Source organism: Chaetodon auriga, chromosome 4, assembly GCF_051107435.1.
Source record: "Chaetodon auriga isolate fChaAug3 chromosome 4, fChaAug3.hap1, whole genome shotgun sequence".
NCBI classification, from domain to species: Eukaryota; Metazoa; Chordata; class Actinopteri; order Chaetodontiformes; family Chaetodontidae; genus Chaetodon; species Chaetodon auriga.
The window spans coordinates 15,162,501-15,175,397 of NC_135077.1; the positions used below are offsets into that span (position 1 = coordinate 15,162,501).

Consider the following 12,897-nt stretch of genomic DNA (forward strand, 5'->3'; position numbering starts at 1 on the left):
GTGCACTAATTAATTGAAAAACACCTCAAACAGGCATAAAAACTTAGCAAAAAGGAAGTTTTATGAATTTTGCCATTTCCAACCTTTTCTAAAGAAATACTTCAAAATGTGGAAACACGGCTATAGACATCTATGCGTACTGATGCAGTGAAGGGTGCAACGTGATCACATGGGATGGCGCATAAATACATGCTACTTTTAAGAACATTTCGTGTGTCATGTCACGCATTTTAAGGTTTTTGCGTGTCATTTAACGCCTCCTGTGTTTTATGAGTTTTGGATGTCCTGGACAGGACGAAGTCAGGTGACCTTCGTTGTCACACGCGTGGGTAATGTTGTGAAGCAGTCGCTGTTTGGTGAGGTTTAGGCACCAAAACTACTTGGTTTGGTTTAGGAAAAGATCATTATTTGGGTTAAAGTAACTTATGTAAGTTAAAACAGTTCCACACGGGGCATGAACACCTGTTCCCTAGGTGAAAAGTCCCATCCATGCACCTCAACGTACTACATATGCAGACTTTCTTCCTGTTTATACTATGTCAGACATTGGTGTGTTATTCATGCGCCATTTAGCGAGACCAGGTGAGGACGAACACTGTACAGGTCGTGGTCATAAAGATTTTAAAGACAGGCGGAGGAACATCTCCGCTCACTGAGTGTTCCGACCTGCATAGCGTATACCGTCGGCTACACAGCTTAATGTTTGCTGCAACGTCTTGGACAGCATTTGCTTTGTGAAATGTTTGCCTTGTTAAAGTTGTGTTGCTTGCCGAGGCAGTGTGGCCTGAAGTTTACAGAGATAATCCCGCACCCAGGAAGTCAGAGGTTCATTCCCTACATCCGCCTCAAGCATCCTTGACAGCAAAACTGAAGACATACTGTAGACGTCTCCTCACCGTGCTGCCGCTGAAGCTCGCTCACTCTTAACTCACCTCTCTCCGTCTTAGTGCCGTGATGTGGTTGGTGGCAGGGTGCGCCTGGAGGCCAGCACATTTGGTTAAAAATTCTTCCTTTTAAACTCCCTGCCTTCTGCTTAAAGCCGAGCGCAGAGAGGAATGGAGGGAGAGAGAGAGACGAAGATGGCTTGAGGCAAAGCAGCTTCACAGAGAAGTGAAGGCCTGCAGTCTTCTTGCTTCTCCTCTTGTCTCATCTTCTTTTTCCTCTCCTGCTTCCAGTACTTCTTCTTCCCTGTGTTTTTCTTTTCCCACTTTCATCCCTCTATCCCTTATGTTTTGTCAATTTTAGCTTCCCTTTTTCGCTTTGTCCTGCATTTGTATCACACCTTACTGAAAGCTGAAGCCTTAGCAATGACTGTCCAGCTAGCTTCGATACCTTGATGCATTCATTCCACAAAATAAAGATAAATTAGCACGTAATATAACACTTGAGATTAGATGTGAAAACCTTTGTGACCCTAACAAAGTTGAACAATAGCTAATTTATTATTAATTTACAGGCATACAAAAAAAACTAAAGCTCCCATGAAATTTTAGGAGCATGCAGAGTTGCCTCATTATAGCTTGGCTTCTTCCATCTAGTGATACCCATCAATGCTCCCAGATAATGTAATTTCTCCACCCTTAGCTATGATCTCTGCTCTCTAAAAAGTCTACGCTGTTTAGCTTTTCCCGTGCTGATGTCCTGCTGTCTGAACTAGCCTCGGCACGGAGTTAGCAAGGTATCATGACTATATATCTGCAGGGTTTTCAAATGAGTGAAATCAGTCCAAGATGACGTTTTCAACAAAGTCATGCAGCTAATGTTACAGTAAAAATCTGCCGGTGACAGCTGTTAATTTAGCAGCAACAATAGGCTGGTGGGTAAAAGTGAGAGACCTGTTCTTTTTCCATGAACTTCAAGTGGTTAATGTGCCACTGTTGTCACTGTAAACCGCGTATGTTGTGCCCTGGAATGCAACGCTTGACAGGCGTAACAACACTGAAGGCGGGTGGGCTTCAGAAATGGTCAATAAAAATTTGATTACAGAAATACAACCGTGCTGCCATATATTACACACTGTCCATTATGGAATATCCCCTGTGTGTGTCCCTTAACATCAGCAGTGTGTTCACTTCAAGTGAGTGATAAATCAAGTGTAGTACAGGTGTGTGTGTGTGTGTGTGTGTGTGTGTGTGTGTGTGTGTGTGTGTGTGTACGAGTGTTTGACATGAGGTATTTCAGCTTACTCTGGAAAAAAGATGTGTGTGTGTGTGTGTGTGTGTGTGTGTGTGTGTGTGTGTGTGTGTGTGTGCTTAGTATGTGGCTGGTATGAGCGGCTTTCCACCTTGAAGACAATTTGCCCTGACAGCAGATGTCAATGAAGAAGAGGAAGAGGAGATGGGGTTAAAGCAAATACGATGGAGGAGGAGGCGGAGGCGGAGGAGGAGGAGGAGGAGGAGGAGGAGGAGGAGGGGAAGCTTGGTGCATTGCCAACTCTGAGGTCACCTTAATATTTGATCTGCTTCAGTGAATGGAAACATCACAGTACAAAGAGAGGGAGAGAAAGCGATACGGGGATGGAAAGACGAAAGTAAGAAAAAAAGTAAAAACAGAAAGGGAAGGAGAAAAAGATGGAGAGTGATGGAGAGTTATCTTCATAATTAGAAACAAGATCAAGGACAAGCACGAGCGACATGCACTTTCACCAACAGCCAATGCTAACTGGTTTAGCAAGATTGTCTAAATGACTTAACCACACCTGAAATTTGGTAATAATAATGATAATCCCTCATTGCACAGCAGCTCTCTATTGAATTGAATTGAAACCTGTGTGCACACAAGTACGGTAAATAGTTTCTCAATGCTGAATGAGAAGCTTTTTAGTTCAAATACCTTAAAAAACGTGTTTCTTGACCCATTGCACATTGTCAATGTGATGACTAACTAACTTTCACGAGCTAAACATGAACACAAATATGTTATTTACTCTGGTGCAAAAGATTAAGATTAGCTGAACTGACAACCCTGATAAACACTGTTTTTGCAAAGAACGACAGAGATAAATACAGGAGGAAGGAAGAGCATGTTTCCTCTTAAAGGGAAGCAGAATTATGGAGGAAACCGTGTCGCTGTGAAAACCCCCAAAACTTCAGGAATGTGACATCGGTCACCTCAGAAACCAGATCGAGCTCCGTGACCACGGCAGCACCATGACAGCCCCGAGGCCAATCAGCAAATCAGCCGTGCAGAGGGCAAACAGACAGACAGCTGATGGACAGACTGATAGGAGAGGGAGAGAGGACAGAGACAGACGGAGAGTTAGAGAGATGGAGTGATAGAGCGATGGAGAGGGGCCTGATGGAAGGAGACGGCACAATGGAGGAGAGACCTTTGACACAGATAGCAGCGGAAGAGTGAGGAGGAAGAAATGTGGGAAAGGTTTTTTGCAAGCAAATGTACTTTAGTAACATAGAAGGAGTAGTAAAGGTACAGTGTAATATACAGTATATATAATATACAGACTAGATCTAACCCTGAAAGAGAAAATGTTGATGCTTCAGCAATTTAAAATTGACAATCTAAAGCGTCCCTCTGTATCATCATCATCATCATCTGGTCATTCATAATAATGATAATAATATCTTTAGTTTGTGTTCAGTGGTGCTCATGATGTTTTTTCTTGATGTGCATGTCCAGGTGCTGTACGGGCCTCCAGTATCTTCCCGATCCTGAGTGTGATCCTGCTCTTCATGGGGGGGCTGTGCATCGCCGCCAGCGAGTTCTACAAGTCACGCCACAACATCATCCTCAGCTCCGGCATCCTCTTCGTCTCTGCAGGTACAAAGGGAAGGACCGGGAGGAGGCAAGGAAGGGGTGAGGGAGGGAGGGACGAGGCTGAGTGGTGGGCAAAAAGGAAGGGAGGAAGATTCAGGAAGAAACTTGAGTCAGTAAAATGAGGAAGGTAGAAGGAAGAGGAGGGGATCAGTATGGATGATAGAAAGGACAAATGAGAGTGGAGAAAGGGAAGAGCAGTCGGAGGGTTGAAATATATTCGATGTGCTTTAGGAAAAATGATGGAAGGCATCTTAAGAAAATCAATTCTCGTTTCGAATCAACATATCTCTTTGGGTTCTGTCAAATGAATGGATGGACACTGAAACAAAGCTGGACAGAGGACAATACAAAGATGTTACCCTTGCACCCCTGCATTGATTTTTTGGCCATTTGAGGCAGCGCAACAAGCTGTAACAGCACTGACATACTCGCTATCATGTTGATAGGTGTTAGCAAACTGTGGCTTATTTACACATCATGTAGTCACTGAGTTATATAAGCATTCATTTAGTGTCATGTTTCTGGTGTTTAGCTGTTTAGTCTGCTCCAACCCCTGAGGGAAATATCTGGTTGTTTAGCTGCTAAATGCTCCACTATGTTCATAAGCTAACTCTGTCGACGGATGCTGGGCAATCAGTGTGCAGAAACAGCTGCCTGCTGTGGCCAAAAACATCATAATGAGAGTGGTGAGAGTGAACCAAAAACAGGTGCAGGCCATGAAACTGGTTCGTCATTACAAGCAACACATTTCACATTTGATCCATTGTTAATATAAAAATATGAATTACAGCAGCTTTAATGTCAGAATAAAAGACATGAAAAACATTTGTTTTCCGCTTGACCGACTGGAGAGACAATGCATCACCTTCTTCTGGTCATGAGTGACCAGAAAGCATACAAAAGATATACTGAGGATGAGGAGGCAGAGCTGAGGGGAGAAAGTATAGTATATAAAATGTCTGTTTTGTGGAGCAGCTGAAAATGAAAATGTCCTGTTTTAGAGACGGCCGAAGCCACGATGGCGCTTGCTGACCACCAGGTGATGTGTTGCGTAGTATGACGTGTGTGTACCATACAACTATCGCCTCAGGACAAGGCTAGGGAGACAAAGATAGCGCAGGTTGCCATTTTGCCAGAGCATTTTTGTGTTTTTGTGTGTGCATGCATGTGTGTGTTTGTACTCTGGTTCTAGGCCATGGCCTACTGTGCTGCGCTAGATAACTAGTTCCCCTCCAAGTCAGAAGTGAGAGATGCAGTTCTGTCTGTTTCTCTCACTCTCTTTCTCACTGTGTCTGTCTCTCTCGCCCTGTTGCTAGGCTAAGGGGAGGCCACTGGGATTACACTCTAAAAATAAGGTGTCCCTGATACTCTTCTGCTCTGATCCATCTCAATCAGGCCCTCACAGGCCTCACACCTCAGTCTGCTTTTCTTTCTCTTTATACAGTAATGTCTTCACTCTTTGTCTGCATATTTGTCCTCTTATCTGTCTGCCTGCATGTCCATGTGTCTATTTCTGGCCAGATTGATGATGTATGACAGGAGGAACATATGATCGAAAAAGGGGGAGGGGGAAAAAAGGAAAGAGAGGTGGACAGGAAAGGTGAGACAGATGAGGGAGACTGGCTGCAAACATAGCTGGAGGTAGGAAAGGCTGCAGAGGGAGAACTCCAGAGATACAAAGATATTCAAATACAGATGCATTTATTTCTCATAAATGTACGGTTGCATCTGCCCCAGTTTGCAGCTGAAAGAGGGAGAGAGAGCTATGGGAAAAGCAGAGGAGAAGAAAAGAATAAGGTAATAATAAGGTCTCCCCACTTGAAACAAGAAAACTGAAATTTGATTCATCGCAAGTACTAGAATCACAGGAGGAAAATTCCTGGTTTGATGTGAAGAATCACAAAGAACCACTCGTACAGCACAGCCAGTCTTTGTTTTATTAACCTGATGAAGATTTGGTGATTTTCTGCCTGCTTCTGTAAAGTGTGGAGTAGAGCCCCATTGAGTGCTGAAGCTGTCTGTGTGTGTGTCACATGAAGTTTTGCCCTTCAACAAACCCGTATGTAAAAAGATGTTCAAACTTTGATCAATGAACCACTCTGACATTCTACATTGTATTTTTTTTTTCAGCTGACAAAGATAATAACTGCGATGACTTTGGTTGTTTCGTGTGTGGGCCTACTTGAGTAACGGTTTGGCTGTATTTTAGTTTTGATCTCATCTCTCTCCCTCTTTTCCCGTCCCAGGCCTGAGCAACATCATAGGAATCATTGTGTACATATCAGCCAACGCTGGGGACCCTTCCAAGAGTGACTCCAAGAAGAACAGCTACTCCTACGGTTGGTCCTTCTACTTCGGCGCCCTCTCCTTCATCATGGCCGAAATGGTGGGCGTGCTGGCCGTGCACATGTTCATCGACCGCCATCGGGAGCTGCGCGTGGGGGCGCGAGCCGCCGACTACCTCCAAGGTGCGGCCATCACGCGCATCCCCAGCTACCGCTACCGCTATCGACGCCGCTCACGCTCCTCGTCCCGCTCCACGGATCCCTCGCACTCCCGCGAGGCATCACCAGTGGGCCTGAAGGCCTTCGGGACGCTGCCGTCCACCGAGCTGTCCATGTACACGCTGCCCAAGGGCCAAACGGGCACCCCGACAGCCACCTATAACTCCACGGAGAGGGACCACAACTTCCTGCAGGTCCACAACTGCATCCAGAAGGACCTGAAAGACTCAGGCGGCCACAGCAACACCGCCAACCGACGCACCACTCCTGTATGAAACTGACAGAGGGACCTCAGACACTAAAAAAAAATCAGAGGGAATTTGGGGGGAGGCGGCAAAAGACAGATCACGGTGTAGGGAGACGTAAAGAGGCTTAAATGGATAGATGGAACGAGGGGTAGGCGACAGAGGGGAAGTTCTGAGCGCTCCACAGCACCTCAGACGATCACTGAGTTTCTGTTTAAAAAAAAGGAAACAGAGAAAAAAATGCATAAAAAAAGAAACATGCATGATTTTCCCATCTACCATTGTTTAACGAGTTTTGAACATGTTTGTAAAGATTTGAGGGGGAGGATGGGGAACGAGGAGTCGGGAGGGGGGAGGTGGCCGGTGGTTGTCTGTCTCGGGGCTGTGGAACCGTGGAGTGGTGGGCTGGGCCAGACTGCCCGTTAAAAGGTGAACTTTATATTTTTTATTCTTCCTCAGTCTGACGAAAAGGGGGCGTAGTTGACCCTCAGCCCCGCCTATGATCCCGCCCTCGCACTACCATCCCACAAGCCCCCCAGCACACACACCCTAACCTCCCTGAAACCCCACTCCTTTCTTAAGTTGCTGTATCTTCTTGATTTCATTCTTTATTCGCATTAATACTGTGAACATTGCGGTGTGGGATTTTAGCAGGGAGCAATTCAGGCCGCAAAAAAAGAAAAAAAAAAAAAAGAAAAAACACATAAGTTCATATATGTATTGATTATATATAAATATATGAATATATATGTTAATAAATCATGACTAGACTTCCCTGACGCAAAAATATCAACAAGGAAAAAAAGAAAAAGTAACCTACAAGTGAAACTAAATCAAGTCGTCATGGAAGCTAAACCAAGACAGAGGATTCATCGTGACTGGCTCATTGGACGGGCAGCCTACTCGATAAACTGATATTGGTTAGTGTTAGAAACATCATCACATTCTTTTACAACAACAACAACAACAACAACAAAAATCTTTTGGCCTTCCGCCGAAACCCTGGCAGCCATCGTTGTTCAGGATCAACTAGAGGTGAATGGTTGACCTTACTTTTTTTGCTCCAAAAAGGGGCAGAGTGAAGAGAGAACTCTGGGTAACGGATGATCTCTCAGCAAACTTGAAGAAGACTGTGGACAATGAAACGTCACTACTGCCAAAGACACAAAGTAGTGCATGAGGGAACATGGCTACCAGTGAGGTGAAGCTAAGTGACTCCAAAAAATTAAGAATTTACATGCATGCTAATCAAAATCATCCGATCTGCTTTTAAGGAACCTATGTTTTGAACAACTGAACAATGATACCATGTAAGGGCAGCGGGGTGACAAAGTAGAACTTAATGTTGCAGTACTGTGTCTATTTCAATTTTTCTTTTCTTTTTTTTTTTTTCGAGTGGGTATTTTGGGGTGGGGCTTCATTACGCTTGAAACAAAAAGAACAAACTTTGGAGAACGTACCAAGGCTTTTTTTTTTTTATTTTAACAGAAGAAAATCTTGCCTTTTCATTTAATTTCATTTTCCCGGCTCCTTTGAACTCTCACACAGCCTTAGTCTCTTTCTTTGTCTCATTTTTCTCGTTCTTTGGGTTTGCGTTGTGTTGTTGTAAATGAGAATTAAAAAAAAAAAAAAAAAAGCGTAATGTCTTTCAAGGTGCCAAAACTGAATGATTCTGAACTTGGATGCATCAAGTCCTGATGACGAATAAAAATTGAACCCCCCCGTAGGGAACAGAACGAGTCTTTGTTGTATCATGTTTGGTCCAAAAGCACAAAACTACCAAGTCAGGTTTAAGGAGAAGCGCAGCAACACAAAGAAGGGATGTCAACAAATTTCTCCTGTATATAAATGTGAAGGATGTTCGCCAGGTGGCTCCGCTGTGGTTTGCCAACAGATTACAAAGAAAGTGGTTGCCAGGAAGTTTAGTTTTGTTCCAGGTGTGAAGAATGTCTCTGGAAGAGATCATTACCGGAGTTTCTTTGACTCTTCTTACAAGCCAGCAGAGATGAGCCAGAGTTGTGTTGGACGATTTGTTTGCCTCACCATCAGTGTGATCCACATGTTCTTTCTTGCCGAAGTGGAAAAAATGCATAGCTAGCATTCATTTTGCAAGGCAGATAGCTTGTTAGTTAGTTGACTTTACCACACTGAGCAGCCTAAAAACTTCAGATGCCAAGATACAAACACATACACTGGCCTGCCTACCCAACCGCTTGGAGCGTATCCCTGATTCATCTCAGATTCCTCACTTCAAAACAGGGTCATATTTTGTGATTTCAGGTGGACTTTACTGTAATACTTCCAAGTTTCAGTGGAATAGCTGCCATAGCACAAAACATCACCACACACCACATGCGCACATCATAATGTCTGGGCTCTCCAGCTGCCTCAGCTCCACCATCTCATACTGCACGTTTCCTCACAGAAAACATCAGATGCTTGACGTTGTTGGGTTAATACTGGCAGACACTGCAGCAGTACATTGCAGAGCAGGCGAGCCTTCCTCAGGGTGCAAACAGTGTGTACCGTAACACGCTGGTGGGGTTTATTAATACTGTTACGCCCTGTTTTTAAGCCCTGGGTAGAGCATGTTGTACAATGAACACTCCTTTGTCTTTCAGGAGATTTTCAAATCACTCAGGCATCCACTTATTCACCCTGTCATGTCCTTGCTCACTCTATCACTTTCTCCGATTCACTGTCGTCCATTCACTCTCTCATTGTCACATCCTTGTCCACTCATTCACTCCCTTGCTTGCGCTCGCTCCCTCTCTGTCACCCTGTTAGCTGGCTGACCTGCCGCTCTATCAGCTGTAGAATAAATGTTCAATTCTTCAACATGAGTGCAGATGTCCTGCTGCATGATACTCTGTCTCTATGAGCGCTCCCTGTCTCTCTCCCTCTCTCCCTCCTTCTCTTCTTCTCTCTCTCCTCCCCTGGTGCGATGATCAAAGTGGCTGGCATGTCTCTCTGCAGTACTGCTGTGATCACTGAAGAGAGGCGAGTGAGGGAGGGAAGAGGAGGGAGAGAGGAGAGAGAAAAGGGAGTGGAGCAAGTGAACAGCCGCACTGCCCCCCTCTGGTGTGGAGGTACGTAATACGATTTTATCACATCAGTGTTCGAACTCGGTGACCTCACCAAAGTGCAGAGAACATAAATCTTCCACAATGGTGTTTGTTAGCACCATGAATACGGTGGAGGGTGAATTCAGTTGACTTTCTGATTTGCAGAACACGACTGGCTTTCCCTTATGAGATTAACTGGGCTGCTGCCGGAATATTGTCAGTGTTGAATTATAATCAGTTCATAAGATGATAGATTTTAAAAAGCTAAGGTACAGTCACTCATTGCATTTACATTTAAATGATGCATTACGGCCTGATCCTCACATGTGAGTCCAAGCAGCACATAACACCTGTTCTGTTCTGGCAAACTGTATTTTGTGGCTGCTCCCAGCCAAGAAGTAGTCCAGCACATAACACCTGTAACATGGCAAATCATTTTTCCACTTCAGTTTGTGCACAGATTAAAAGAATGAGATATAACTTGTTAATTAGTGAGCTTCAGAGGTGCTGGGAAAGGTGCGGTGGATTTTACTCCCTTTGGACAGAACCAGGATTGCTGTTTCCTCCTGTTTCTTTATGCTATGCCAATTGGCTAACTGCAAACAGACAGATAGAGGAGTGTAGAAAACAAGTAAGCATTTCCCAAAACGTTGAACTATACCCTTAAGGGGTTACGATTAAAAATGATTGGGAACCACTGATTTAGCATACGATTAGGGTTACTGTTTGCTGCAATTTACAGTACAAGGCCAAATACTTTGAAAGTTGCTTTTGAGCACCAATATTAGTGGCATAATTCGACAACACTGGAAGTCTTTGCCAGCAGTTCATCCATACAATGTGTGCCACCAATGAGATTTTATTTTATGTCACAAAACAGAAAGAATTTTTAAACATAGCACATACAGATGACGTAATTTCCTTTAAAATATGAATGCACGCTACTTTTTTGGGATGCTATTGGGCATTTTTTGCAAGAAAGTGCATCACATTTCTCAGATGACAGATAGGTAATCATGTAATAAAGGAATGTTGCTGTTATTCTGGCGAGCTTGGAGGAATTAGCTGATTTTTGTCACGCTGCAGTTCAGACAGGAGGGTAGCAGATCTGGGGGAACAGCTGCTGTGTCCTCCCTCACCTGCAATTAGCAAGCTTTTTAGGTCACGGACAGTTAGGGGCTATGGAACAAGCCATGCTTACACACACACACACACACACACACACACACACACACACACAGAAAGAGAGAGAGAGAGATAAAGAGAACGAGAGACCAAGGTTGAGGTCAATTCAATCAAATTACTATGAGTTTGCATAATATATAATCATGATATAATGGCATAATTTGGTTTTACCGCTTCGGGGCTTGACTGATATAAAGGCATGCAGAAAGCCTTTACCTAAAACTAAAAGCAGGGATCACAAACAGACAAAACAAGGGAGAAAGTCACCAGACAGACAAGGAGCTGATCTGCAGGAAAAGTGTGTGAGAAACAGAAAAAGAGCGAGTGTAGGTGTAAGATATGAGCTGGAACTTTTTGCCCTGTGCTCAAGCTGTGTCATGAATACAAACCTCTGTGTTTGTTTGGGTGAGGAGCACTGCAGTGAAATATAGCTGAAATAAAACCCTCATGTCCCAAAGCAGACTCAGATCTCGCACAGATACAGTACGATGTGCCGGGATGCACAGGTAGGGACGCTAAGGCTAACAGCGGTTGTCAGTGTTGTAAAGAACACAGCAAGCATCATTTGTAAAATCTGCACATATGGCTGCATGACATTTCTAGGTAATCACAGTGTAAATAAATTAGGTTTTATCCCAACATTATAATTAGTGCTTGAGGAGTTTACTCAACTTTTGGCACTTATAGCATCTCAGACTCTGCTTTGAGTCCAATATATTAAACCAGTTTTAATTTATGATAATTGCCTATGAATGATGAATGATAATTTATGTTGTGAGGCTCTGCATGAGGTGTCTGCAGGTGTTGGCCTGGCTCACAGATGCATGGATGCACTACTCCCAAAACGTGCTGCAGGTATGGGGATGCATGCAATTGGCTACTCATCCACAACTTACGAGTCTAATCAGCTGTGACCGATCATGATTTCTAGCCTGTATACAGAGCTATTTTTTAATGTTTTAAGTTAATGTTAATGTTAAGTGCATTAAATAGTATGATAAACGTTCTCTAAAGAACATTCATAATGTAAATCTAGAGTGCTAGCAGACCTCTTTTTCAAGTGTAAGTCCAACTCTGCTAGGTTCCCGCCAGTGTACATTTTCTGTCAGGTTTTAAGATACATAAACCACGGCTAGTGCATTTTAAACTGAGTATATTGGTACAGAGAATGTGCAACCTTTTTGTCATTCCCTCTTTCAATGACTTGATAGACCATGGCAGTAACACAGTACAGTGCTGTTGACCCACTGGGGCTTTGCATGATAAAATGCAAGCACTTATGATACACTTTAAATAAAAGCACCCACCTAATGGCACATGTAAGCATTAAAATGTAAGGCATGAACAGTTTTAAAATATTCATCAGTGGTCTGTTGAGTACTGAGAAAAGTCCCTGCATTAGTAAGTGAATATCATTAGCTAAGTTTTACATAGTTATAATCAGAAGTAACACGAATCTATCTCCAATATGAGTTTAAAGAATTAGGGGGAAAGGAGTGGTTGTGGTCTGCATCACTGGTCTCGACAGGCATGAAAAGCATCAGAATAAATATTCATCTTACCCTGACATGCAGTGAGAGGACCGCCAGGGCAGTTCCTAGTCATCCCACTGTCAGAAACATCACAACGTTGACCTTGATCACCTACTGCAGACCTCAGAGCTTTGAATGGGAGTGGCCGGGACCGCTGTTGCCCTCTCTTGTGGCTGAAAGGTGAATAGCAGTTATTCCTGCTCTGCTATAGGTCTCTGCCAAGACAGCAAACCTGTTTTGAATATTAATTATTGAGAGTGAATGAGTGTGCCCAGTGGGGACAGATGACTGGGCACACTTGAAGTGTATAAAACCACTAAAACAGGCTGGTCTCAACATTTCTGTGACTGCTGACCAACCGTTTCAATATCTGTGGAAATGAAGAAGTCTCTCCCAAAGCAATAAGCAACAGCCCACACTCTATTCTGAGATGTTATTAAATTATATTCCCAAGACATGACGCTCCATTTTAAATGAATAGAAGACAGACTTTAGGAAACTGTTGAAGTGCTTAGAAAGTAAGAAACTACTGCAGTTGGCAATTTCACACATATTTATGTGCACAGTGGTGGGCACAAATGAAAGGAACAGG

At 43.6% G+C, this 12,897-nt stretch overlaps 1 protein-coding gene across 1 annotated transcript in view; it reads left to right on the forward strand.

The window, feature by feature from the left end:
• The window catches only part of cacng2b (calcium channel, voltage-dependent, gamma subunit 2b), a 65,010-nt gene extending 56,751 nt beyond the window's left edge, over nucleotides 1-8,259 (forward strand). The window contains exons 3-4 of the mRNA XM_076727507.1: nucleotides 3,637-3,777; nucleotides 6,021-8,259. Coding sequence (XP_076583622.1) covers nucleotides 3,637-3,777; nucleotides 6,021-6,553 — 674 coding nt within the window. The 3' untranslated portion in view covers nucleotides 6,554-8,259. The remainder of the gene's footprint in view (nucleotides 1-3,636; nucleotides 3,778-6,020) is intronic.
• Nucleotides 8,260-12,897: the final 4,638 nt, after the last annotated feature.